General features: G+C 48.4%; 2 protein-coding genes across 5 annotated transcripts; one reads left to right on the top strand and one right to left on the bottom strand.

Moving 5' to 3' along the window:
- Window positions 1–1,517: 1,517 nt before the first annotated feature.
- Window positions 1,518–21,066, top strand: TMEM269 (transmembrane protein 269). 4 transcript variants are annotated; one of them, XM_028741502.2, is made up of 9 exons: window positions 1,581–1,665; window positions 5,147–5,207; window positions 11,988–12,052; window positions 12,931–13,131; window positions 14,408–14,555; window positions 15,496–15,593; window positions 17,548–17,691; window positions 19,033–19,233; window positions 20,072–21,066. In XM_028741502.2, exons 5-9 carry the CDS (start codon window positions 14,506–14,508, stop codon window positions 20,179–20,181), a joined length of 603 nt encoding a protein of 200 aa, XP_028597335.1. In that variant the 5' UTR covers window positions 1,581–1,665; window positions 5,147–5,207; window positions 11,988–12,052; window positions 12,931–13,131; window positions 14,408–14,505; the 3' UTR covers window positions 20,182–21,066. The 4 variants fall into 4 exon arrangements, with proteins under 4 accessions (XP_028597333.1, XP_028597335.1, XP_028597336.1 ...); XM_028741503.2 differs by having other exon boundaries at window positions 12,928–13,131; XM_028741504.2 differs by lacking the exon at window positions 12,931–13,131.
- A 1,847-nt stretch (window positions 21,067–22,913) lies between these two features.
- On the bottom strand, window positions 22,914–24,735 carry SVBP (small vasohibin binding protein). The gene is made up of 2 exons (XM_028741498.2): window positions 24,523–24,735; window positions 22,914–23,212 (listed from the first exon to the last, which is right to left on the bottom strand). Exons 1-2 carry the CDS (start codon window positions 24,682–24,684, stop codon window positions 23,126–23,128), a joined length of 249 nt encoding a protein of 82 aa, XP_028597331.1. The 5' UTR covers window positions 24,685–24,735; the 3' UTR covers window positions 22,914–23,125.
- Window positions 24,736–25,648: the final 913 nt, after the last annotated feature.

Genomic DNA, 25,648 nt, shown 5'->3' with positions numbered 1-25,648 from the left:
ACTATTAAAGACAGTGGGTGGAAATAGCCCCAACTCACACAGGATTGTAATCCTTGTTTACAGTTCCAACTCAGAGTAGGCCTCTTGGAATTAATTGCAGAACTGCAGAGCTGGAGGGTTACGTCCCAAGGATATAGGGAAGTATTTGATGTTGTATTCTGTTTTTAACATTCTGTTGGGAGCCGCCCAGAGTGGCTGGGGAAACCCAGCCAGATGGACAGGGTATGTATAAATAAATATAACAAATATAATAATAATAATGAGGGACGTGGGTGGTGCTGTGGGTTAAACCACAGAGCCTAGGGCTTGCCGATCAGAAGGTCGGTGGTTCGAATCCCTGCGAAGGGGTGAGCTCCCGTTGCTCGGTCCCTGCTCCTGCCCACCCAGCAGTTCAAAAGCACATCAAAGTGCAAGTAGATAAATAGGTACCACTCTGGCGGGAAGGTAAACGGCGTTTCCATGTGCTGCTCTGGTTCGCCAGAAGCAGCTTAGTCATGCTGGCCACATGACTGCTCCCTCGGCCAATAAAGAGAGATGAGCACCGCAACCCCCGAGTCGGCCATGACTGGACCTAATGGTCAGGGGTCCCCATACCTTTACCAATAATAATAATAATAATAATAATAATAATAATAATAATAATAATAATATTATTCTAGTCCAACCCCTGCAATTTAGGAATCACAGCTCAAGAACCCCTGACAGATGGCTCCAGTGAATCATTGCACTGTAGCGTTGCAAGGGTCCTCCGAAGTTATCTAGTCTAACCCCCTGCGACCCAGGAATGGAAGCCAACTTAGATCTGGTCATTTGGATGAATCTGCTCTGCATGGTAATGAAGCCGGAGGCAGCCAGCAGAACCGGGAATTATTGTCAGGGTCTTCTTTGCCCAGATTTTTTTTTTTAAAGCGGCAACGCAGTTGGGCTGGGAGGGGGGGGGGAGAGCCAAATAAGTCGACCGTGCAGCTCAGCCTTCGTCAGCCAGGCGGGCTACGGCTCCCATAGCTCCCAGTTGCCACCATCTGATGGGCACCGCTCTGGAGATGACGCAGGCCGGGAGGAGCGCACAGGGCGGGGGTGGGTGGTGCGGAGAGCTTTACTCCCGGGAAGGCGTGCAGGGCTGGGCCGGTGTCATCCGGCTCCTGACCAGCATGGAACCGGCTCCCTGTTCCTTACAGTCCTTTGGGGGCTTCCACGCCCGTGGAACAACCAACCAACCAACCAACCAAACGCATCTCGCCTTTTCCTTTCCAAGCTGAAGCGCTTACGAAAGGGGTGTGCGTGTTCCACGTGATTAACAGCATCAACAACTCATCTGCATAATATGCAAATGAAGGAAGTGGATCACTTTGGCAAGGGATCTTTCTTGAATCCTTCCTTCCCCCCGGCGTCTCCCTCCGTCTCCGCTTGCAAGGCTGGAGGGGCGCGGGGTGGCGCGGGCATGGATCTCTCGAGGTGCAGTCCAGGGGCGAGGGAGACAGACGAGGGGGCGTGGAAAAGGGTGCCTACCCGAGCCACGCCCCTTCCTGTGGAATTTTTCTGGGTCTGGGGAAGGGCGGGGAAGGAGGGGAGAGATGCGCAATTATATAAGCGGCAGCCGCAGCCTTGGACCGCATCAGCAGCTCTCGGCGAGGGTGAAAGCGGCGTCGCACCGGATTCGAGTTGGTGAGTGAGTGCGCGCCGGAGCTTCGACCCCTTTCCTCAGAAGCTCAGTCGGTAAAGCAGGAGACGCTTAATCTGCGGGTCGTGCGTTCGAGCCCCACTTTGATTCCTGCGTGGCAGGGGGTTGGACTAGATGACCCTTGGGTCCCTTCCAACTCGACTAGGATTCTGTGTGCGTCCGAGAGGAGAACACACAGAATAGCTGTCAGACCCTTGTCCAGACTCTGCACTGGCCGGCAGTAGCTGTCCAGGATTTCAGGCAGCAATCTGTCCCTCCCGTCTGGAGATGGCAGCGGGGATTGAACCCGGGATTGAAGCCGGGGATTGAAGCACTGAGCTACGGCCCTTGCATAAATTCCGCAGGGAATCGTCTCCTGGGGATGGGCGCAAGGCAAGCGCGGTGACGCGTGGCTCCGTGCGCCCTGGGCACAGCGCTGGGCGCTTTTGGAAAGACGCGTCGTAGCTGCAGTCCTGGCCTGCTGGTTGGCGCACGTGGGGATACACACCCCCGGGATGCAACGGGGGGGGGGAGGGACGGAGGCTGCCCCCAGAAGCGCCCCGGAGAGGAGCAGCAGCGGCAGTCATCTGCCCGCCCCCCTCCCGCAAGGAGTGCTATATCCGCGGGATATCCGCGCCACCTTAGTTGGGCATCACTGTGAGAGCCCCCCCCCCCCGCCTCCAAATCTCCTGGAGGAGGGAGAGAGGGAAGAAGTATGTTGTGGGGCCCCCCCATCAGGAAAGAGGGAGTCAGAAAGGGCACTTTGGTCAGGACCCCTCTGCAACTCAGAAGAACCCCTTTTGTTAAGGGCGGTTTGGTGGGATCGCCAATTGAAGCCTCCAGCTGCAGAGGCAGTCTACCTTTCAGCGTCAGGTGCTGGGAGGGGGTGGGCTCTTGCTTTCTCGTGAGGGATTCCCATTGGACAACAGTGAAGATGCAGGGTGCTCACGCTGATCAGATAGGGCTGCTTTGGTCTTCCTGTGCTTTGATACCCTGAGATGAAATTGGGAGCCGGGAGAGAGGCCTGTCTTTCTCTAAAAAGCCCACTAACAAACATCAGAAGAGCCTGGCTGCTGGATCAGGCCAGAACCCTGCCCAGCATCTTTCTCTCACAGCAGCCAGCCCCGGGATGCCTCTTCTGGGAAACCCAAAAGCAGGACCCGAGTGCGAGAGCAAAACTCTCCCCACTTGCAAAACTCTCCCCACTTGGTATTATTCGGAGGCCACAAACAGGTAGGAGGAGCCTGGCCATTGTGGCTAGTGGCGTTTCCCCCCGTTGCCATGGCGATAGGGTGATGGTGCTGAGGAGAAGGACACCCTTAGGTGGGGGCAGAGTTTCTAATGGCTTAGGGTTGGAAGATTCAGGAAAGTCCTTCTTCAGGCGGTGCAGAGTTAAACTACGGAACTCCCTGCCACAGGAAACAGTGATGGCCACCAACTCAGATGGCTTTAAAAGAGGATTAGACAAGGAGAAGATGGCTCTACTCTGCCAAGTAGCAATGCTTCTGAATCCCAGTTCCTGGAAAGGAGAGGGGAGTTCCAGCAGGAGGGGAGAGTTGGTCTTGTGTTCGAATCCTCCTGGCTGACTCCCCGTGGGGGCATCTGCTTGGCCCCTGTGGGAACAGGATTCTGGATCGGCTGAGCCACAAGGGCTCTTCTTATGTCCTTACATTCCCGGGATGGGCAGAAAAGAGGAACAGCTTAAGCCAACCCTCTTTCCTAATCGGAAAACAAGCCAGCGCTGCTTGCAGGAGGACTTTGGATGTTGGGACAAGAAGTTCAGAACAGCCTGTCCCTCCCTTTGCCGCCCACACTTCCTGAAGCTGCCTCTTTCCCCGAATGGGATGCTCTGTAACTCAGCTTCCCTTTAGATCTTCCATTCTGGGACAGACGTTTGCACTCTGCAACCTCCAGACAGAGGCACACCCTATTAAATGAGCTGGGGTTTCGGAAACGCGATATGCGTATGGGAGAGGGTCACTGGGTCGGGAAGCATTTGGCGGGGGTGCTGAACGGCCTTGGCTCCTTGCCATCTCCCTGCACTCCATGGCCTCTGTCCCAGTGCCATGTGACTTCACATGCGTCAGCTGAGAAGACTTTGGTCCCAGGAAAGTGTGTGTGTGTGTGTGTGTGTGTGTGTGTGTGTTGTTCTCTCTCAAGAGGAACATATCTCTCAAGCACACACACACACACACCAGTCTGATAAAGGGTTTGAGAGATGCTTTTGCCTTCTCGAGGACGGGGTCTAAGACCCTGGGCTGGATCCGACTCAAGAGTACACCCACTGTGATTAACGGAGCCAGCTAACAGCAAACTGAACCTTTCGTGTCATTGACCCAGTCTGGTGCAGTGCCCTGCCAACAGAGACCCAGCGGACACCTTTTAAATGGATTTTCTATTCTGCCAGGATTATGCGGGCAATTAGGAATAAATCCAAACCGATGGATTTAAACAGGGCTATTTTTCTAGAAAAAGAGGTGCCAGAACTCTCCGTGAATGCCTCCCTTGTTCTCTTAGAATGTCTGTGGCACACCCCCTTGTGAACTGAGTTCCTGTTAGTTCCAGCTGAAAAATAGCCTTAATTTATTTATTTTTTAATTGAATTTTCTATACCGCCCTTCACCTGGAGGTCTCGGGGTGGTTCACAGAAAAGGTCACAATATATAAAATCAAAATAAAAACAATAACCCAATAACAACCCCCCCCCCCACCAAAAAAGAGCCACATTTTAGAAGGGTATCGCATGTAGATCAGGTCGACCAAAGGCCTGGTTAAAAAGGAACATCAAAAACGCTCCTTTTCAACGTTAAAAAGGAACATCAAGGAAGGAGATTATGACTAAACACCAGGAAGAACTTTCTGGCAGTAAGAGCCGTTCAGTAGGGAAACCACCTCCCACGGGAAGTTGTGGACTCTCCTAGAGGGTTTAGCTAGATGACCTACAAGCTCCCTCCAATTCTACGATTCATAGAACAGAGTAGATTAGAACTGGACTAATCATTGACCTGCAACACTCAAGCCCAGCTTTTTTAGATTCCCCCTCCCTGGTTACAGCCGTGATTATTCTGCGTTGCCCTTTTTCTGAACTTCTCCAAATTGTGGGTGGTGAATCTCACTCATGGTTTAATAATATACACAAACCTTCCCTGGATATTTTATTCCCCCCTGCTAGTTGCTTGGCTGAAGTTCGTCATCTGAAATCTAAGGCTGCATAGGTTTATAGCCACACACACAAAACCAATCTGGGAACTGTAGTTTATTCCCTGCGGAGCTACAGTTCCCAGACCCTCTGCAAAAAGGAACTTGGCACCTGTAGTTTTTCCTTTGCAGAGTTACAATCTCCAGTACCTTTAACAAAATGAATCATGCGGACTGTAGTATATTAGTTTTTGGGAGGTCTGTTTTAAGTGTATGGTGTTCCCACTGCCTGAAAACCTGGCTAGTGACTCCCTGTAAATCTCTAAACATCCTTTCTCTTCTCTCCAGTTACAGAGTGCAGGGTCCTCTTGAAATCCAGCAAAGATGTGGATGCTGTCGCCCCCTTCTGGTGAGTCTCAAATATAGCTCAGTTTCCCACTTACTCTTCCTGGGCTGCTTCTTACTCATGGATGGTATTTGATGGGTGGAATATCCTTGCCCACCCCCACCCCCTGCTTGGGAACCAGAGAGGAAGGAAAATTCCAAATGTTATTTCAAAAAACGTAGTCTTGTGACTTGATTTGAATTGTTCTGGCAGCCCCTATGCTGAGGAATGCTTCCCCACGGAGGCGCTTCTGACACCTTTGTTGCACTGCGTCTTATGCTGAAGACTGCACCTCTTTACCCTGACCTCGAAACACACGCACTGTATCAGAAGAGAGCCTGCAAACTGTGCTCAGCTAATTTCAGCGTTCGGGTTGCATCTTGATAGCTCAGTTGGTTAGAGCATGGAGCTGAGAGCACCAAGGTTGCAGGCTCCATCCCTGTAAAGCAGAGCCTTGACAACCAGGCTCAATTGCAGGCTCAATCCCTGTAAAGCACAGGCTTGACAACCATATGTCAGGAGTGCTTGGCAGGGAGTTGGACTCGATGGCCCTTGTGGTCTCTTCCAACTCTATGATTCTATGATCCTTTATGGCAGGGGGGTGGCCTAGATCAGAGCTCCCCAAACTTTTCATGTTGGTGACACACCTTTTAACCAGGCATCATTTTGCGACAGAGTAATTCAGCTTTGCAGGGACATGGGTGGCGCTGTGGGTTAAACCACAGAGCCTAGGGCTTGCTGAACAGAAGGTCGGCGGTTCGAATCCCCGCGACGGGGTGAGCTCCCGTTGCTCGGTCCCTGCTCTTGCCAACCTAGCAGTTCGAAAGCACGTCAAAGTGCAAGTAGATAAATAGGTACCGCTCTGGAGGGAAGGTAAACGGTGTTTCTGTGTGCTGCTCTGGTTCGCCAGAAGCGGCTTAGTCATGCTGGCCACATGACCCGGAAGCTGTACGCCGGCTCCCTCGGCCAATAAAGCGAGATGAGTGCCACAACCCCAGAGTCGGTCATGACTGGACCTAACGGTCAGGGGTCCCTTTACCGTTACCTAATTTGGTTTTGCTAGCAAAGTTAAACTAACCCCTTTCCAGCCCCGGGAGGAATGCGGGGTGCCTTTGTGCGACACACCTACACACTGCAGCTGACACACTAGTGGCGCTGTGGTCTAAATGACTGAGCCTCTTGGACTTGCCCATCGGAAGGTTGGCTGTTCGAATCCCCGCGACGGGGTGAGCTCCCCTTGCTCTGTCCCATCTCCTGCCAACCTAGCAATTCAAAAGCAAGTAGATAAATAGGTACCGCTGTGGTGGGAAGGTAAACGGTGTTTCCGTGCAGTCTGGTTCCCGTCACGGTGTCCCGTTGCACCAGGAGCGGTTTAGTCCTGCTGGCCACATGATCCGGAAAGCTGTCTGTGCACAAACACCGGCTCCCTTGGCTTGAAAGTGAGATGAGCGCCGCAAACCCATAGTCACCTTTGACTGGACTTAACCGTCCAGGGGTCCTTGACCTTTTAACTAATGTGTCACAACACACAGTTTGGAAAACTCTAGGCTAGATGATACCAGAAGCTTTTCTTTTGGAAATTATAGGGACAGAACTACCTAAATTTATAGAAATTTATTTATGTGTACTACTACAGCAGCAAGAATGCTACTTGCCCCAAAGTGGAAAGAAGCAGAAGTCCCAGTAAAGGAAGAATGGATACAAAAACTTATGGAATATGCAGAAATGGCAAAAGTTACCAGAAGAATAAGAAATCAAGATAGCAAACTTTTTATAAAAGAATAGAAATGGTTTATTGAATATTTACAGATAAAACAGATAAAAACATTGGCAGGATTATTGTAATGACCTGCAGTTTTATAAGAGTATTTATTTACAGCATATAATTAAATGAGCAAGTTAAATGAACTAAAGGCAGTCCTGTTTAGGGAAGCTTTTAATGTTTAATAGGTTATTGTATTTTAATATGCTGTTGGAAGCCGCCCAGAGTGGCTGGGGAAACCCAGCCAGATTGGCGGGGTATAAATAATAAATTATTATTATTATTATTATTACTTGGATATGCAGAAGGTATTAAAAAATAAATTTAAGGAATTGCAGAAAGAGGGGGAAGGAAGTCAAATTTTGAAATGTTAAATTGATTGTAAAACTAATGAAATGTATAAATTTGAAAAGTATAAATAAAAAACTAAAAAAAAAGAGAGAAAGTGAAATCTCCAGGATATTAGGTTGTATCCAATGCTAGCCCTACTCAGAGCAGACCCATTGAAAGTAACAGACACAGCTGACTTGGGCCCATTAAATATATTTATGACTCCCAGGCTGAGGATCCACCGTATGTCCTCAAAAAATCAGCACCCTTTAGATGCCAGTATCAAAGGCCGGTGCCATCAGTTTGTTGCGAATACCATTTACAGCCAATTTGTTTTGGGTGTCTCCCACATTCCCAAGAAGGCAGACGGGTCAAGTGGTTGCAGATACCTGTGAAACAACCGTTCCTCTCTGGTTCCTCTCCCTTCCGCTCTGTCCTTGGAGGTTTTCCACGGAGCTCTCTGATCCCAGGCACAACCCGTTCTTCTGAGCTTCGACAAATCGGAACTGACTTAATTATGATTATTTTCTACGACTCTTTCATTACTTCAACGGCCATCAGCCCCCTATGCATAGTATAAGTACAGAAACCTGCCTCAAATGGCAGGAGTTGGGATCCAGTTTGCCGAGGAAAACTGGCTACGCTTATATATTTGTTGCTCAGAAAAATCCTAGAGCTCCTTCAGAATTCACGTCTGGTGTGATCTGGTTTGCCTGAGGTTGTGTGAATAATAATAATAGCATGTGGGTGGATTTTTGCTTTTTTGAGTTTGCTCCACTGTAGTTATAAATAAGCAGAATGGTGAAGCATTTGGGGAAGGGGGCATTTGAACTGTGGTCCAAAACAGTAGGAGGACATTGGGGAAGACTGGACTGCAAGGTTTAAAGGAAGGCAGGATGCTGTGTCTGTTTGGGAGGTGGGGTGGCAACGGAATTTGGGGAGGGATCTTATGGCGAGGAAACAGGGATGGATACTAAGCGTTGCCAGACCTCCACGTCTGACCTGAAGCCTCCAGGGATGCCTAGCCCCCTCCAGGCGGCAGGTTCAGGGCTTGAAATCTCCAGGTGGGTGAGAGAGGCTTTTATATTATATTAAGAAGTCTGTTTATGTAGCCTGCAAGCTTCAGCCCAGCAGGAGCTGGCTACAAATTATAGCACAGATATTTGGGCAGGTGTGTGTGTGTGTGTGTGTGTGTGTGTGTGTGTGTGTCTGTATCTGTATCTGCCCATGTCCTCTCCCAATTAACCTCCGTCTCTCGGGCCTGCCCCTGTGACATCACTGCCCTCCTCTGTCCCAATTAACCTCCGTCTCCAGGGGATGCCTCTCTCCTGTGATATCACCAGGGGATGTCCCTAGGTCTCAGGTTTGGGCCCTGAAATCGCAGGGTTTGGGATGCTGCTGACAACCCTAATTGTGACCATGAACTACACAAACGTCCTTCTGTTCATCTGGGCAATGCCAAAGGATTCCCCCACTTGCCTTGCGTATCTCAAGCACGGTCTTCAGATCATCCAGTGGCCGAGTCAGACTCACATGTGGCATGATGCTGCCTTAGACTGAGTCAGAGCCTTGGCCCATCTAGGCTAGTGTTGTCTACACACTGACTGACAAGAGGCTCTCCAGCAGTTTCAGGCTGGAGATGCTGCTGGGGAACGAAAGCTTGGAGCTTCTGCATGCCAAGCAGATGCTCTACCACTGAGCCAGGGCCTTGTCCCAAACAGAGGGAAAGGAAAGGACTGTAGCCCAGTGGCAGAGCACCTGCTTGGAATGCAGAATGTCTCCAGCGCAATCCTCAGCAGCATCTGCAAGGAGGTCTGGGAGTGTCCCCCTGCCTGCCTCAAAATGTGTGGACTCTTATTTTTACGGAGCACTGCACAGTAGCACCCTCTACATAAAGCCCAGGTGTTGCTGGACTACAAATCCCATCTGCCTGGCCAGTTGTCAGGGATGATGGGAGTTGTAGTGCACCAATGCCTGCTCAAGATCTTGAAGCTCTGCCAGTCGATACCTGGGAAAGCCAGCTGGTTGTAAATGCAACAGAGACCAGGCCAGCCCTTGCAAACTATTATGGGATGGGCATTATGAGAAGCGGGTATGTTGTAACACTGATGTCCTTCCCAGCACCCTCTCCTTTGGTATCTGCCACCTTCTGCATCCGCTGCCACCCATGAACTGCCTACAAGGACTGCCCCATATTTGCAGCCATGTACCAGAAGCAGCAGGGACGCGGGTGGCGCTGTGGGTAAAACCTCAGCGCCTAGGACTTGCCGATTGTATGGTCGGCAGTTCGAATCCCTGCGGCGGGGTGCGCTCCCGTCATTCGGTCCCAGCGCCAGCCAACCTAGCAGTTCGAAAGCACCCCCGGGTGCAAGTAGATAAATAGGGACCGCTTACCAGCGGGAAGGTAAACGGTGTTCCGTGTGCTGCGCTGGCTTGCCAGATGCAGCTTCGTCACGCTAGCCACGTGACTCGGAAGTGTCTGCGGACAGCGCTGGCTCCCGGCCTATAGAGTGAGATGAGCGCACAACCCTAGAGTCTGGCAAGACTTGCCCGTACGGGCAGGGGTACCTTTACCTTTTTACCAGAAGCAGCGAAGTCCCCCCCCCCCAAGGCCCTCACTGGTCCGCTTTCCATCCAAATTCAAGAGCAGCTTTCTGTTCCTTTTGCCAAAAATGTTCAGCCAGCATTAAGTCTGTGGAGAGATGGGGGGAATCCAGACTTACGGGTATGACACAAACAGGGTTTATTAATTGCCTGTTGCATTGTTATTCAGTGAAACCGGGGCTGGGGACATTGCAAATGGGAGCCACGGGTATGTCTTCAACCTGCCAACCTTTGAGTTTTATCTGCAGCTGATAAATCTCTGCGTGGAACTGACATCTCTTAACTGCGAAGGCACAAAGTCCTCTGGTTTCAGGTAAAATACCTGTGGCCTGCCTTATTGTTTGGGGGCAAGTCACAGATATTTGGGGACACCGACTCTCTCCCAGTGATGGTGTGAAAACAGTCGCTGTTATCCGTCCCTGGCTGGAGCGGTGGACTCAGTAATTCTCTCCAAGTTCACAATGCAAGTACTTGCAAGTTCTGAAGTGAGGAAAGTGTGCTTGAAAATGTTTTCAGCTGTGTGATGTAAACACAGTGGTACCTTGGTTCTCAAACTTAATCTGTTCCGGAAGTCCGTTCCAAAACCAAAGCGTTCCAAAACCAAGGCATGCTTCCCATAGAAAGTAATGCAAAATGGATTAATCCGTTCCAGACTTTTAAAAACAACCCCTAAAACAGCCATTTAACATGAATTTTACTATCTAACGAGATCATGGATCCATAAAATGAAAGCAATAATCAATATACTGTACTATAAAAGAAATAAGACAGTATTGTAGATGATAAAAATGAAAAATATTTTTTTTCTTACCTGCACTGATGATAGTCATTGTTTGGATGGGGGGGGGTTATCCATTTCCGCAGTCAATCAATCAATCAGTAGCTGAACCGGGTTCTACACAGTCACAAAAACAAATGCACCAAAAAAGCCTCAAAAAATAAATAGCAAAAACAGAAGCGCCAAACTTAATCCATTCCGGAAGTCCGTTTGACTTCCGAAATGTTTGAAAACCAAGGCGCAGCTTCTGATTGGGGCAGGCGCCCCAGAAACAATAGCCGACAGCCGCATCAGATGTTCAGATTTCCAAAAACGTTCGTAAACCGGAACACTTACTTCCGGGTTTTCGGCATTTGGGAACCAAGGCGTTTGAGAACCAAAGTACCACTGTAAAGAAATCAGTCACCTCGGTGGGAGCACCAGTCCGGTTACTGCTGGGTAGTGCTCTCAAGTGAGGAAGAGTATGCTCGATCTAAAGTCCATCACTAAAAAACCACCCTCATTTTGGATGGCGAGCTCTATACCGATCAATCACTGTTATTCAAGAGTCTGAACTGTTGGTTTTAGAAGAAAGGAAGGGGAGAAAGAATGAGGTGGTTGTTAACTTAAGCACACACACAATTGCTGCCCCAACGATCAGTTCAGCTCTTGAATGAGCAAAATGCATTTCTGGGTTTTTTGCATTGGGTAGAGTTTGGAGTTGGGACGCGGGTGGCGCTGTGGGTTAAACCACAGAGCCTAGGACTTGCCGATCAAAAGGTCAGCGTTTTGAATCCCCGCGACTGGGTGAGCTCCCATTGCTCGGTCCCTGTTCCTGCCAACCTAGCAGTTCGAAAGCACGTCTAAGTGCAAGTAGATAAATAGGTACCACTCCGGCGGGAAGGTAAACGGCGTTTCTGTGCGCTGCTCTGGTTCGCCAGAAGCGGCTTTGTCATGCTGGCCACATGACCTGGAAGCTGTACACCGGCTCCCTCGGCCAATAAAGCGAGACGAGCGCCGCAACTCCAGAGTTGGCCATGACTGGACCTAATGGTCAGGGGTCCCTTTACCTTGACCTAGAGTTCGGAGAGGGGCATCTTTTCAGGGGTTGGACTAGATGCCCACTGTTTTTCTTTCCAACTCTACCATTCCATGATTCCGACGGGTGCTTTTTGATCATGGCGGTTTGGTGGGTGCCCAGCGGTGGCAGAGGGATGGGCTCAAGCAGTTGTGTGTGTGCCTGTGTGTGTGTGTGTGTGTGTGTGTGTGTGAACCCAGGTTTCACATTCCTGGGTGATTTTTTTAAAATTTATTTTTTTCGGGGTTGCTCTGATCTGCTGTTTTCTTTCAGATGAAGAATCTCGCAAACTTTCCGGGATTTGGAAACGCGACAAGGGCAGGGTGCAAAACATGCTAGTAGGACATGTCCCTTCTCACACTTTCTCAAGAGTAGACCTTTCCCCCTTGGGGTTATGATAAACTACAATCTATTTTTAGTGTTAGCGAGTAGGGCTGTTATTTTGCTGTTGTTGTTTTTTATGAATTGTGAGCGGGGCTGGTCTTTATGTTTAAAATTGGGTGGGGGAAGAATGAGAAGAGAAGCATCACTAAGAACAAGATGCTTTTGGGATCCTCACAGCGCTGGGAGACAAAAGCTAACGGGAGGGGCTGAGCTATACCTTTGCATGTGGGCTGCTGTTCGCTTCCTTCTGTGCTGATACCTCATCTTCTGCAAAACCTAAAATGCCTCTTACTGTGTTTGGTATAAATCCAGCTTGGTACCATTTTGGGGTGCGGGGATCCCACTTCCAGATTTTGCCTGCATGGTTTTGCAGTTCTGCAAAGCACCTTGCCACTGCGGGCTTTTAAAGGCTTCCCTGGTTTGGGTTGGGAGGCAGTAGACGCATCCAGGAAGCAAGATTCACTGGCACGATGTTTGCTAACCAGGGTTAAGGCTGAAGACTCACCTGGCCCAGCAGTTAGGGAGGGGAGGTATACCCTAAAGCTGTACAAAGTTCTTGGCAGGCTGTACTTATGGGTTCCCCCACCCCAAAAGCATGGAGGGGAAAACACAACTTAATGCATGCCCAATCTCACAGGGGTGGCATGGAGGTGATGCAAGCATGGAGGGAGGTTGAGCATGCCTTAACGGTGCATGTTAATCTACGGAACTCCTTCCCACATGAGCCAACGATTGCCCCAACATAGAGGGCTTTAAAAATATTAGACAAACTGCAAGTGGGGAGAGGGCTCTGGGGCTCGGATTTTACTTACCCACTGTCCTGATCCAGCAGGCTCTTCTCATGCACTAATGGGAGCCAACACCAGGGGGTGCTGCTGGGATCATCCTCCACCCTCCAAATGGCCAGTGTTTTGGAGGCTGCCCAGTGGCAGGAGCCAAACAGCCGTTGACTTTTCCTCCTTCTGCTGCCTTTTGGGGCTTACCGAAAATCTCCCTTTCAAACTGAGAACAAAGCGTTAACTTTAAAGTCCAGGTAGATCTCGATCTCTCTCTTACAGTTTTGCAAATTGTAGGGTGATGATGATGATGATGATGATATATTTATAACCTGTCCGTTCGGCTGGGTTTCCCCAGCCACTCTGGGCCGCTCCCAACAGATAAAACAGAATAAAACATCAAACATTAAAAACCTCCCAGTACAGGACTGCCTTCAGATGTCTTTTAAATGTCAGGTAGTTGTTTATTTCCCTGACATCTGACGGGAGGGCGTTCCACAGGGCGGGAGCCACCACCGAGAAGCATAGCTGTCAAACTTGTTCCTTTTTTTAAGGGACATTCCCTTATTCCAAATAGGATTCCTCGCAAGAAAAGGGAAAAGTTGACAGCTATGCGGAGAAGGCCCTCTGCCTGGTTCCCTGTAACCTCACTTCTCACAGGGAGGGAACCGCCAGAAGGCCCTCGGAGCTGGACCTCAGTGTGGGCTGGAACATGGGGGTGGAGAAGCTCCTTCAGGTATACTGGGCTGAGGCTTTTTAGGGCTTGCTTTAAAGGTCAGAACCAACACTTTGAATTATGCCTGGAAACGTACTGAGAGCCAATGTGGGTTTATGTGGTCTTGGTGGCCACTCCCAGTCACCAGTCTAGCTGCCGCATTCTGGATTAGTTGCGGTATCCGGCTCACCTTCAAAGGTAGCCCCACATAGAGCACATTGCAGTAGTCCAAGCGGGAGATAACTAGAGCATGCACCACTCTGGCGAGACAGTCTGCGGGCAGATAGGGTCTCAGCCTGCGTACCAGGTGGAGTTGGTAGACAGCTGCCCTGGATACAGAATTGACCTGCACCTCCATGGACAGCTGAGAGTCCAAAATGACTCCCAGGCTGCGCACCTGGTCCTTCAGGGGCACAGTTACCCCATTCAGGACCAGGGAGTTCTCCACCCCCGCCCACCCCCTGTCCCCCCAAAACAGTACTTCTGTCTTGTCAGGTTTCAACCTCAATCTGTTAGCCGCCATCCATCCTCCAGTCGCCTCCAGGCACTCACACAAGTAGGTCTGGCCCTCTCTTCCCAAAAAGCATAAATTCTGGAGTGGTGATCTGCCCGGTCACCCCTCCACTCAGCTCCCATTGGCCACTTCCCAACATTCCCCTTAAGGGATTGCCGGAGGGCAGATGGGATGGAACTTTAATGCACCTGATTTTAATGCCTGCCCCTTTTTGGGGATGTATGCTCAGCACATAGGGGACATCTCTGCCAGGATCTCCCCCTTTCTTTCTTTCTTGCTCACTCCTTCCTCTGCCGCCTTCCAGGTATATTCCAACACACCAAGAAGCTGTTCCTGAGCGATCAGGCTGGACGGGCGCAGGCTCTGGAGTTCCTGCGCCGGAATGTCGCCAACTCCATCTCTATGGCCAACCTGGTGATGGGCCTCTCCTCTGTCCTTTGCAGTCTGAATGGGTAAGCCAGACCCCGGGCATGTCCTCCAACATTTCTCCTGTGAAAATAGGGGTGTCTATTCTACGGGTGGCACTGTGGGTTAAACCACAGAGCCTAGGGCTTGCCGATCAGAAGGTTGGCAGTTTGAATCCCCACGACGGGGTGAGCTCCTGTTGCTCGGTCCCAGCTCCTGCCAACCTAGCAGTTCGAAAGCACGTCAAAGTGCAAGTAGATAAATAGGTACCGCTCTGGCGGGAAGGTAAACAGCATTTCCGTGCGCTGCTCTGGTTCGCCAGAAGTGGCTAAGTCATACTGGCCACATGACCCGGAAGCTGCCTGCGGACAAACGCCGACTCCCTCGGCCAGTAAAGCGAGATGAGTGCCGCAACCCCAGAGTCATCTGCGACTGGACCTAACGGTCAGGGGTACCTTTACCTTTACCTATTCTACAACAACAATAGCCCACTCATCTGACTGTGTTGCCCCAGCCACTCTGGGAGGCTTCTGTTGTAAAAAAAAGATCTGCTCCTTTTCCTATCCAAGAGCCCAAGGCATTGAACATTTAAAAACTTCCTTATACAGGGCTGGCTTCAGATATCTTCTAAAGGTTTTATAGTTAGTTATCTCCTTGGCTCAGGGGCCAGGGGGGAGGGGCATAACTCCATACCCTCCAACATTTTCCCGATTTAAATAGGCAATTTAAACCAGGATGGTTTCTGTCAATCCGGGACTGTCCCTTGGAAAATAGGGACATTTGAGGGTCTGCCTTCATCCACACAGGGTCATGCGTCACGGCGCAGGAGGTAGGGCCATGGTCGAAGACAGTTTGATAGGCCCTGATCCCCTCCTCATGCGCTTGACCGCTCCTTCACTCGCTTGGCGGCTTTGGGAACATTGAGGCCGCTCAGCAGGGCAGCCGTGGCAATGCGTAACAGGACTCTCCTGTCTCTTCCCCCACCAGGCAATATAATTATGCATGCTGGCTGGTCCTGATTGGATTTTTGCTTGACCTTGCGGACGGCGCCGTTGCCAGGCAGCTGAATGCTTGTTCCGCGCTGGGTAAGTACCTCCTTGCGAAAGCCTCCACGCTCCGGCCTTACACCTGCGTTGCTTAGCAAGCTCACAAGCGCTCATCCGGAAGATCTCATCGGATCAGATAGTTAGGCAGGATGGCATTTGCTCGCACAAGATGTGCAAAAAAAAGGATTATAGAAAAAAATTTCCAAGGAGGAAAAAACTAGCAATGGCTGCTCTCCACCAGCGATAAATCAGACAGGCATTCTCCCTGCTAAGTTTCGGGTGCCAGGTCAAAACAAGCCTCATTGCAGAAAGCTTTTGAATGTCTCCACTGGGACTGTTACAGGTGCCACACATCACTCATTCCGTAAGATATCCATCTTCTACTTTGGAACTCCCTGCCTCTTGACCTCAGGCAGGCTTAAAACATTTATGTTTAGCCAAGCATACCCAGACATTTAGGGACACGGGTGGCGCTGTGGGTTAAACCACAGAGTCTAGGACTTGCCGACCAGAAGGTCAACGTTTCGAATCCCCGTGACGGGATGAGCTCCCGTTGCTCGGTCCCTGCTCCTGCCTACCCAGCAGTTCAAAGAGCAAGTAGATAAATAGGTACCGCTCCGGTGGGAAGGTAAACGGCGTTTCCGTGCGCTGCTCTGGTTCGCCAGAAGCGGCTGAGTCATGCTGGCCACATGACCCGGAAGCTGTACGCCGGCTCCCTCGGCCAATAAAGTGAGATGAGCGCCGCAACCCCAGAGTCGGTCACAACTGGACCTAATGGTCAGGGGTCCCTTTACCTTTACCTTTTACCTAGACATTTAGAAAGCTGGGGTGTCTTTGAATCTGGCTTTTAGATGATCAGTTATTGCAATTATTTTTTGAACCATTCACACTGTTGGGTTTTTGGGTTTTTTTATACTGATCGTGTCATCGTTTTATTCTTCTTCCAAAGTGCTTTGAGATTATGCTTTGTTTGTACAATCAAGTGGTATGTAACTTTTATGAAATAAGTACGTTTCTGATGTTTCGAGCTCTGTTTTAAATCTTGTATATTGTATGTTTTAGGGTTTTAGGGATTATTATTATTATTTACTGTAAGCCGCTTTGAGGCACAGAATGGAAAACACAAATTCCTTAAAGAAATAAATACTCTGCCCTCTGTCGAAGGCAGTATGCTAGGAATCACAAGTGGGGAGACAGCCATCGCTTTCAGGCCCGCTCAGTTTCCCCTTCCGATACTGTGCTCCTTATTTTGGGCTGGTGTCTTTATGCATTTTCTAGATATATAACTGTATTTTTTAATTATTCTGGTACCCCTTCCTGGGACTTTTTTTGGAAGGTGGTGGGGCCACCAATATTTATTTATTGTTATTCATTACATTTATATCCCAGCTTCTCCTCCAGTGAGCCCAAGATGGCGCCCACAGCTCTCCCCATTTTATCCTCCCAACAACCTTGCGAGGTGGCTTAGTCTGAGGCACAGGAACTGGCCCCTCAGTGACCTTTATGGCTGCATATGGGGGATTTTGAACCCTGGTCCACCCAGGTCCTAATCCAGCAGCCTAACCACCACGTCACACCGGCTCTCGTTGTTATGTACTGAAGTTCTCACCCTGGGCCAGCAGGGGGATACTGTAGATAGTTTTCACTCAGGTCCGCATATGCAAATAAGGAATTGAAAGTGATGTTCAGTGATTGGATAGTTACAGAAAGTTGTTACTGTTGCTTTGTAGTTGAGCTCTATATAAGCAGGCTGGCTGAACCCTTCAGTTCAGTTCTGTTCTGGCCTGTGAGTAAACAAGAGCTGTTTGAAGAATCGCTGTGTCGCCTGATATGTTCACCCACAACTTAACACTCGTAATAAATTAAACCTTCGAGTTTGATGCCCTCCAGGGGGCCATAATGGAGAAACGTCACTGCGTATTTCGGCCTCTACAGAGTGCCCATCTTGTCTCCTGCCCAGGACTAACTAGCACCCATCTTTGACATTCTGTAGGTGCCAAGCTGGACGATTTTGCTGATTTCACTTCATTTGGGCTGGCCACCGCCCTTCTCTTGCAAGCCCACGGAATCCTTGACGGCCTTCTGGTGATCGTGTACGTCTTGGCTGTGTTCACGCGCCTGTGTTTCTTCTCTAGCGGTGAGTCCACAGCTGTGGCGATAACACAGCCCCGTTAAGTTTGGCTGCAGGGGTCATATTCGCTAGTTTCACATATTCAAGTAGTTTAAATTGCCACTCCTCTTTTGATGGGATTTTATATTCTTTCCCCCCCTTGGCAATCAGCATCCTTGCTGCTGTTGCGTACAAAAATATATATATTCATTTTCTCTCTAGGAATGTCTGGTGCCATAATACCTAAGAGGAAGGCTTCGGGCTTTTCAATAAACTTCATTTGAAACAGTTTTTTTAATTCATTATATATAAGTTCCCAAAAGCTCTTTATTTTTTTGCAACCCCACCACATGTGGTACATTGTTCCCTCTTAACTCTCTACACCTCTAGCATAAATTTGAGTTGGTTTTGTACATTTTGGCCAATTTGCTAGGAGTGATCTACCATCCGAATAGCATCTTCAGAAAGTTTTCTTTTACAGTAAAACAAGCCGTAAATTTGTTCCCTTCTCCATAAATTTTCCCATTCCGCCATCTGTATGTTATATCCAGGGTTTGATGAGGCTCTAAGCTACTGAAGGTAATGGGACTCCAGCTGTCCTTTGTCAACAACAAATTTTCACTGTTTTTGTGTTGAATATATGCTATATGGTAATTTATGGACCTAATAGGTATCTAAAGCCATTTTATTTGGTTTTTATCTTATATTTTGGATATATACATCCATTTTTTCCCTTTAATTTTTTTGGGGGCTCCCAAGAGAGTGGGGCCCTAAGCTATAATTTGTTAAGCTTATACGTAAATCCGGCACTGGTTATATCCAAAGTCCTTTGCCCACTGCACCATAACCAATTTTACTACTTCTTCTTTTATTTCCCGTCTAACAATAATAGCCTGTACATTCTGGAAAGTAATTTGTCTTTATTTTTTAATAATAATAATAATAAATTTTATTTATATCCCGCCCTCCCCAGCCGAAGCCGGGCTCAGGGCGGCTAACAACACTAAAACAGTGCAACATTATAAAAACATTATAAAAATTAATTAAAATACAAATTGATGGCAACCATAAACTAAAGTTTTGTAAAGATTGCCAAAGGAGGGAGTCAGGCTGCGCCCTGACCAAAGGCCTGGTGGAACAGCTCTGTCTTACAGGCCCTGTAATAGACCTTTCTCTTAATTCTGATAGTTCCGTCACAAAACCAATTTTTTTAATCTACCTTAAAGATGTCGTTCAATTGGTGGTATTGTAACCAATCTTGATTTTTGTCCTCTGCACATTAGTTTTGCATGTTTCTGCTTTGGCGCATCCACACGAACAGTTCGCTCCGAGTCAACTCACCACCTCCCTTTCCTCTCGTCTCCCTAGGGATGCCGTTCATGTACCGGGGGCTGCCCTGCCCGTATGGAGCATCTGTCCTGGCCGCCACCTACCTCCTGACAGGAGGCAACCTGCTGGTGATGCGTATCATCGCCATGGTGATGATCCTCTTCATGGTGGACCAGGGCTTCTACCCTCACGACAAGGTGCTGGAGTCTCAGCCCTGGAAGAAGGCCGTCTTCGCAGGAGGTGAGTGCAGAGCAGCGGGCCCCTTCAGCTCAAATAATGAGGATACCCTCGTGCTGTAATCTCTCTCTCTCTCGCTATCCATCTGTCTAAAGATAATAAACCTTTCTAAGATGAGTTCGTGCAGAAACGTTGTCATCAGGTCACAGCAAAATGTTACCTTGGTTCCCTGCATTGCAGGGGTTTGGGCTGGATGACTCTACAATTCTGCAATTCCATGATTCAGTTCAGCCTGAAAAGTATGGAGAACCTGCAATCCTTATACAGTCAAACCTCAGTTGTCGAACGAAATCCGTTCCGGAAGCCCCTTCCAAAATGTTTGACAACCAAGGCGTGACTTCCGATTGGTTGCAAGAGCTTCCCGCACTCAAACGGAAGCCGTGTCAGATGTTCGGCTTCCGAAAAACATTCAAAAACCAGATCATTTACTTCTGGGTTTTTGAGGCGAAACGATTCAAAACGGAGCTGTTCAGGAACCGAGGTTTGACTGTAGAAATGATTTTTCCCTGCTTCTAGATTAACTTGCATGCTGGTAGCCTGGAAAGCCTTTGGCCAACGATCGTGGACAAATTGGTGTTTCTTTGGTTATTTTAAATAATGTATGGCTTCAATCTACATGCTTATTGTCAAAAGTCCTGGTGGGGAACCGTTGGCGGCAAATAGTCTAAAAAAACTGTATCAGAATAAATGAAATTTTAAAACCAAACATGCATTTTTCGTTTTTGCGGAAACAGAATTTCACGCTGAAAATCTTTTGTTGCTTGGGGTTAGGCTAGATGAGCCCTGGAAGTCCCTTCCAACTTTACAATTCTGAAATCTCTCTCTCTCTCTGGCATTGCAGGGATCTTGATGGTGATGTTCTCTGCCACCTACTTCGCCTCGCTCTACTACCTGCTTTGGTCCTCATCGTATATCTTCTTCCCAACTGCTCTGTGGAGCCACAGAATCTAACCTTGCTTGCGTGGTGTCATGCGTGGACGGACAGCGGCTTTTGCACCTCGCTGTGGGGCAATTGTCCAGTGGGGCCGCCCCCTCCAGGACCCTAAATGCCTACCCAGCGTTAATATCCACACATCGCTTAAAACCATCCTAGAAACATTTCCACTGTCCTGACTAGGAACAGAACAACTGCGAGGTCTCTGCCGTGGGGGTGGGATTTCTGCCCTGCGAAGGCTGGGCGTCTGGGGAACACAGTGAGAGATCTGGCTAACACTCCCAAGCCCCACTTTTGGTGTACATACGAATATACAGAGTCTTTACATATGTATATAGAAAAAGATTTACAATGAGTTCAGCTTTTTTAGATTTCTATTTTTTTAGTCCACAATTTTACTCGCTGGTGGTTTTTAAAGAACTTGGCCTCCAAATCTCGTCACCAGCTAACTTTTTCGACTAATCCAAGGATAGGTCCAGAAAGTCTTATTTAAAGAGAGCACCTGGATTTTCAACGTACAAACTAGCTGGATTTGAAACCTTAAAAGTTGAGAGGGCTGGTGAAACACCGCAGGATCGCTGCTTGTGGGGTGAAAGCTGGCCATCTCTTTACCTCCTGAAAGGCTTGGTGGTCAAAAATAAATTGAACCCATCAAATTACCTGTATGGATCCTAGATTTGCCTTTCTAAGATTGGGTGTATCAAATATTTCTGCCAGGGAGCACCGTCATTGTTTTTGTTTTATTGATTATATTACTGAAATATTTGGAAAACTTATTTCCTGCCCCCATCCCCCAGGGGATAATGATGGAAAGGGAGATGATTTGTGTTACTGGAAATGTACATTTGAAACAAGTTCTTTTGTTTTGGCATTTTTTTAAAAAATAAACTTTTAAAAACACAGTTTTTGCTATCTGGCATTGTGTGAAAAGGGGTTTCTTTTGCGGTGGGCTAGAGCTGCAAGGGGAATGGAAGGTTTGGGGTGGGGAGAGACCCGCATATGGAGTAGTCTCCCAGAGAAGAGGCACCAGTTACATCAAGTGGGAAAAATGAAACTAGCTTGCTTCTGGAACCAATGATCATGATAATTATTCTGGGTGGCTCCCAACAGAATATCAAAAAGACGATAAAAGATCAAACATTAAAAACTTTACCTAAACAGGGCTGCTTTCAGATGTGTTCTAAAAGCCTCGCTACCACGGGACATGATATGCGATTTGACCTCTCCACTCCCAGGCAGCCTCATCTCGCTATCTTGCTAGCGTCCCTTATCTCGCTCCCAATCGCTTGCCGATCAGCGGCTTTGTTTCAACACCCACTTCCCTCTTTCCCAAAAAGAAAAAAAAAGAGCACAATCTGCTTTTCGCCCCTGGGCAATTCGGCTCCAGGGACCACACATTCGCTCCATAAGATGCACAGACATTTCCCCTTACTTTTTAGGAAGAAGAAAGTGTGTCTTATGGAGTGAAAAATACGGTAAGTATTTATCATTACAAAAGACTGGCCAGGCTCCCCAGGGTATCCTGGAGCGAGCAGGGATAAGAATGACATAATGCCCCACTTTGCTTATTGGAAGTTCCACTTGCTCTGGATTCTTCCTAATGAAGAGTCCTGCTTGCGGACTTCCTGCAAGCATCTTGGTGGTCACTGCAAGAATGGGGTGCTGGACCAGAAGAGCAACTGGCTTGATCCAGCAGGACTCTCCTTATGTCATACTGTAAGGCTGCGGTTATTGGCAATGGAAGGCTGGTGCTTCTACTGAGACCAGATGACTCTTCTGAAAGCCTTAACACACTATGTTTGCTATGTACCGTATTTTTCACTCTATAACACGCACCTGACCATAACACGCACATAGTTTTTAAGAGGAGGAAAACAAGAAAAAAAAATTCTAAACGAAACAGCGGATGTATGATTTTTGTGGTTCATGCTGTGGCCAGACATGTGATCTGACGGTGAGTTTGGGGTAGCCCATTGCAAAAATCCTGAGGATCCATGTGGATCCATGCTTTGTAACCACGTTTTTGCACCACTGCGGCCCCAGGCAACAGTGGGTGCGTGATTTTTTTGGTGCAAGCTGTAGCCATGGACATGCTATGTAATCTGATGGTGAATTTGGGGTGACCCAGTGCAAAAATCCTGAGGATCCATGTGGAGCCGTGCTTTGTAACCATTTTTTAAGTGGGGAGGGAAGGAAAAGCACTCAAGGGACAAGGAGCACGCGTGGGGTGGGTGGAGAAGGATGCTGTTAATAATGAGAAGAGGGGTATAAGGGGAGAAGGCTCCTCTCCTCTCCCGCTTTGCTCCTTTAAAGCAAGCAGGCGCTCTGTCCCTCTCTCCTCCCCACTCAGCGGCTCTTCTCCCGCTTTGCTGTTTCAAAGCGAGCCACGGAGGAGAGAAGGAAGGGGAACCATGGATCCTCTGCTCACGACTGCAGTAGATCCCCCCGCCATCCGTAGGCATTCACTCCATAACATGTACAGACATTTCCCCTTACTTTCTAGGAGGAAAAAAGTGAGTGTTATGGTGCAAAAAATACGGTAACCTACAGCTGCTGTGGACTCCACCTCCCATCAGCCCCAACATCTTACGAATTGTTCTGGGATTTGCAGTCAAAAGCAGCCAGAAGACATCAGCTTGGTGAAGGCTGAAATATGCTATCACAGAGAGAACGAAGCATTTATTTGTTTTTTGAAAAAACACAACTTTATTTCTCAAACCAAAGTAATAAATAGGATTTTTTTAAAAACAAACGAACAGGTTTTCAAGGGAGAACTCCACTCAAGGAAGGTTTGGCAGGGGAATGCTCCAGTAAGGCAGTGTCAGCTGTGTGTCATCGGAAGCAGAGCTTGGCTGTCCCTCCCTGCTCCTGGGTGTTCAGTTCTGCCTGGCCGCTGCCTGCAGCCATGGGTGGGAAAGTGCTGGTCTTCCGAGCGGCCCGTCTGGAGTGCGGCTCCCGTCCTCAGTCGCTGGATGCCTGCATCTGCTTGCAGAAGGCGTCAAACTGCTGCTGCTCCAGCTCAGTCATCACCCTATTGAGGGCGTAGATCTGCAGGCCCAACAAGGACAGCTCTACGGTTTTAATACGTAAGACTCTGGGCAGTAGATTAATAGATACAAATGATTTTAAAGCACAGCCAAGCTTCCTACCGCAAATGCCCTCGCTGCTTATTGAACTCCCTGCCACAAGAGGCTCCTGCTTAATTCAGGGGTCCACAAACTTTCTTTAGGGGTGGGGGGAAGGAGCAGCCGGAAGCTGTTTCCCAGGGTGAGGCTGCCGTTGCGTGTTGACAGCTTCTAGAAGCCACAGGTGAGTGCAGAGCGGGGACCAAAGATGCTCAAAGTACCCCAGAAGGAGCACGACATGTCCACAGAGTGGATAAAAATCAATGATTAAAAGAAAATCAGATGTTTTTGATTGAAATTGGATTTTTAAAATAAAATGCTTTTGGAGGAAAAATCTTTCTAAAGATTGTTTTCTTTTTAGGTTACATTATAGTCCAAAGGCTAATCAGGAAATAAGGATTTGTTTTAAGTTGTATTTTTTAAAAAAGTTTAACCACATCAGTTAACAAACATGGATACATATGCTATAATGTTATTGCCTCAGTTAAATACATTGTTTAAATTGTTTTTAAGGAAGTGATTATTTTTCTCCTTCCAATAAAGTGCAGCAGAAAAGTTGTCCAAATATAAGGTTACCTTATTAAACCTCTCAATAATTTCATAATTATCTGTCTATGCATATCTAATAGCATAATCAAATCAGTATTTTTTGATATAACAGTAAAAACTGCTCTAAAAATTTATTCTAAAAATGAAATATTCATATGATTGTAAATACTGTATTAAGATTATACCAGCAATAAGAAGTCTTTCTGTAAAAAAAAAAAAAATTATATAAAGTCTTACTAACTAGTGATTTAAATCGATTTGATTTAAATCAAATCCACCCTGCCCTTCCCCTAAAGCCCCATACAAGCCGATAATAATCATCATTAACAACAACAATAATAATAGTTGGTCTCTTAGTTGGTCTCTTACTGAGCAATTTTATTTTTATTTAATTATTTCGGCTGCGTCAGACCAACACGGCTACCTACCTGAAACAGTAATAGTGGCAGGGAGTTCCCCGGGTCAACTGCCGCCCTTCAATGATGCCGACCGGGCGGAATTTCCGCCAGTCTGCTCCCTGCCACGTCTCGCGAGAGCAGCGCTGACCCGAGAACACCGTACAGCCACACCCCTATCTTGCCTTCAAGAAGGCGCCTAACCCTCCCCTCCCCGTCAGACATGTCTCGCGAGAGCAGCGCAAGCCCGAGAAGACCGGCCGGCCCCAATTAGCATGGCCCCGCCCACCTCGGCCCGTTGCCGTTGCTTGAGCTCCTGCTGGGCCGCGCGCTGCTTGGCCTTCTCCAGGCGGCTGCTGGGACCGTCCTTGCCCTTGGGAGGCGTCCCCTGCTGCGGCAGCGGGATGGGAGGCGGCGGCAGCTTCTCGCGGCGGGCCCCGCCGGGCTCCATTTTCTTCCTCCTCCCGCGAAGGAAGATGGCGGCCGAGGTAGGGACGGCGCATGCGTCGGGGGAGGAGCGTAGTGGGGGCGTGACAAGAAGCGCACCTTCGCACGGGATTGGGGAGGTAGCCGCTCTACCCACCCACTCCTCGTCTCTATGATGCGGCGCTCATACGTGAGGACTCTACGCATGCGCGAGGACAGGTGCTGCGGTGATATCAGAGATAGGAATAGGAAGAGTTACACATTCCATGAGTTTGGAACGGGCGCTTCCGGGCTCGCTTTGGATAAAAGCATTCTTAAATATCTCACGTTTAGAGGTGAGATATCTCCATGGAGAAATCCTTGATTTTAGCCTAGTTGTGCCAAAAGAAAAAGGGATGCCGTTGCCGATATTCGGTTGGCCTTCACTAGTGGCCATGCCTTTAATGTGATAGGTCCTGCTCCGCGGAACTCCCTGCGACTAGACCCTTGGCAGGAACCGTCCCTCTTTTAAGAACTGTATTCGTGGACTCCTCTGCAGAGACTGGAGTAGCCGCTAGTTTAACAATGCACTGCCTGAAAGGAGGGTTTAATCTCCGGGTCGTGCATTGCAGAGGGTCGGACTAGATGATCCTCCTGGTCCCTTCCAACCATACAAATCTATGATCTGTGATCTACTTGTGTTCCTTTTGCATTAATAGGTAATACAACTGGTAAAGGCTGCTGAGTTTCTCATTGTGAGTCTTTTTGAGCTTTTGTTGTTGTTTAGTCTGTAATAGTTTGGGCAATGGGCAAGTTGCAAAATCAGTGTCATTCCAATCTCAAGGGCCTTCTGAGGCTGGAGGTCTCTTACCACCTCTGCCTATTCAACTCCCTATTCCATTCCAGCCCCTCTTTAGTGCCGTTTCTGGTTTTCATTTGTACCTCTTTGCCATTCATCCTCATGCAATCATGGAATGGTAGATTTGGATGAGACCTCCAAGGGCCATCTA

The sequence above is a fragment of the Podarcis muralis genome, chromosome 7 (assembly GCF_964188315.1).
Source record: "Podarcis muralis chromosome 7, rPodMur119.hap1.1, whole genome shotgun sequence".
In the NCBI taxonomy this organism is placed as follows: Eukaryota; Metazoa; Chordata; class Lepidosauria; order Squamata; family Lacertidae; genus Podarcis; species Podarcis muralis.
This window is presented reverse-complemented; position numbering and strand designations above follow the sequence as displayed.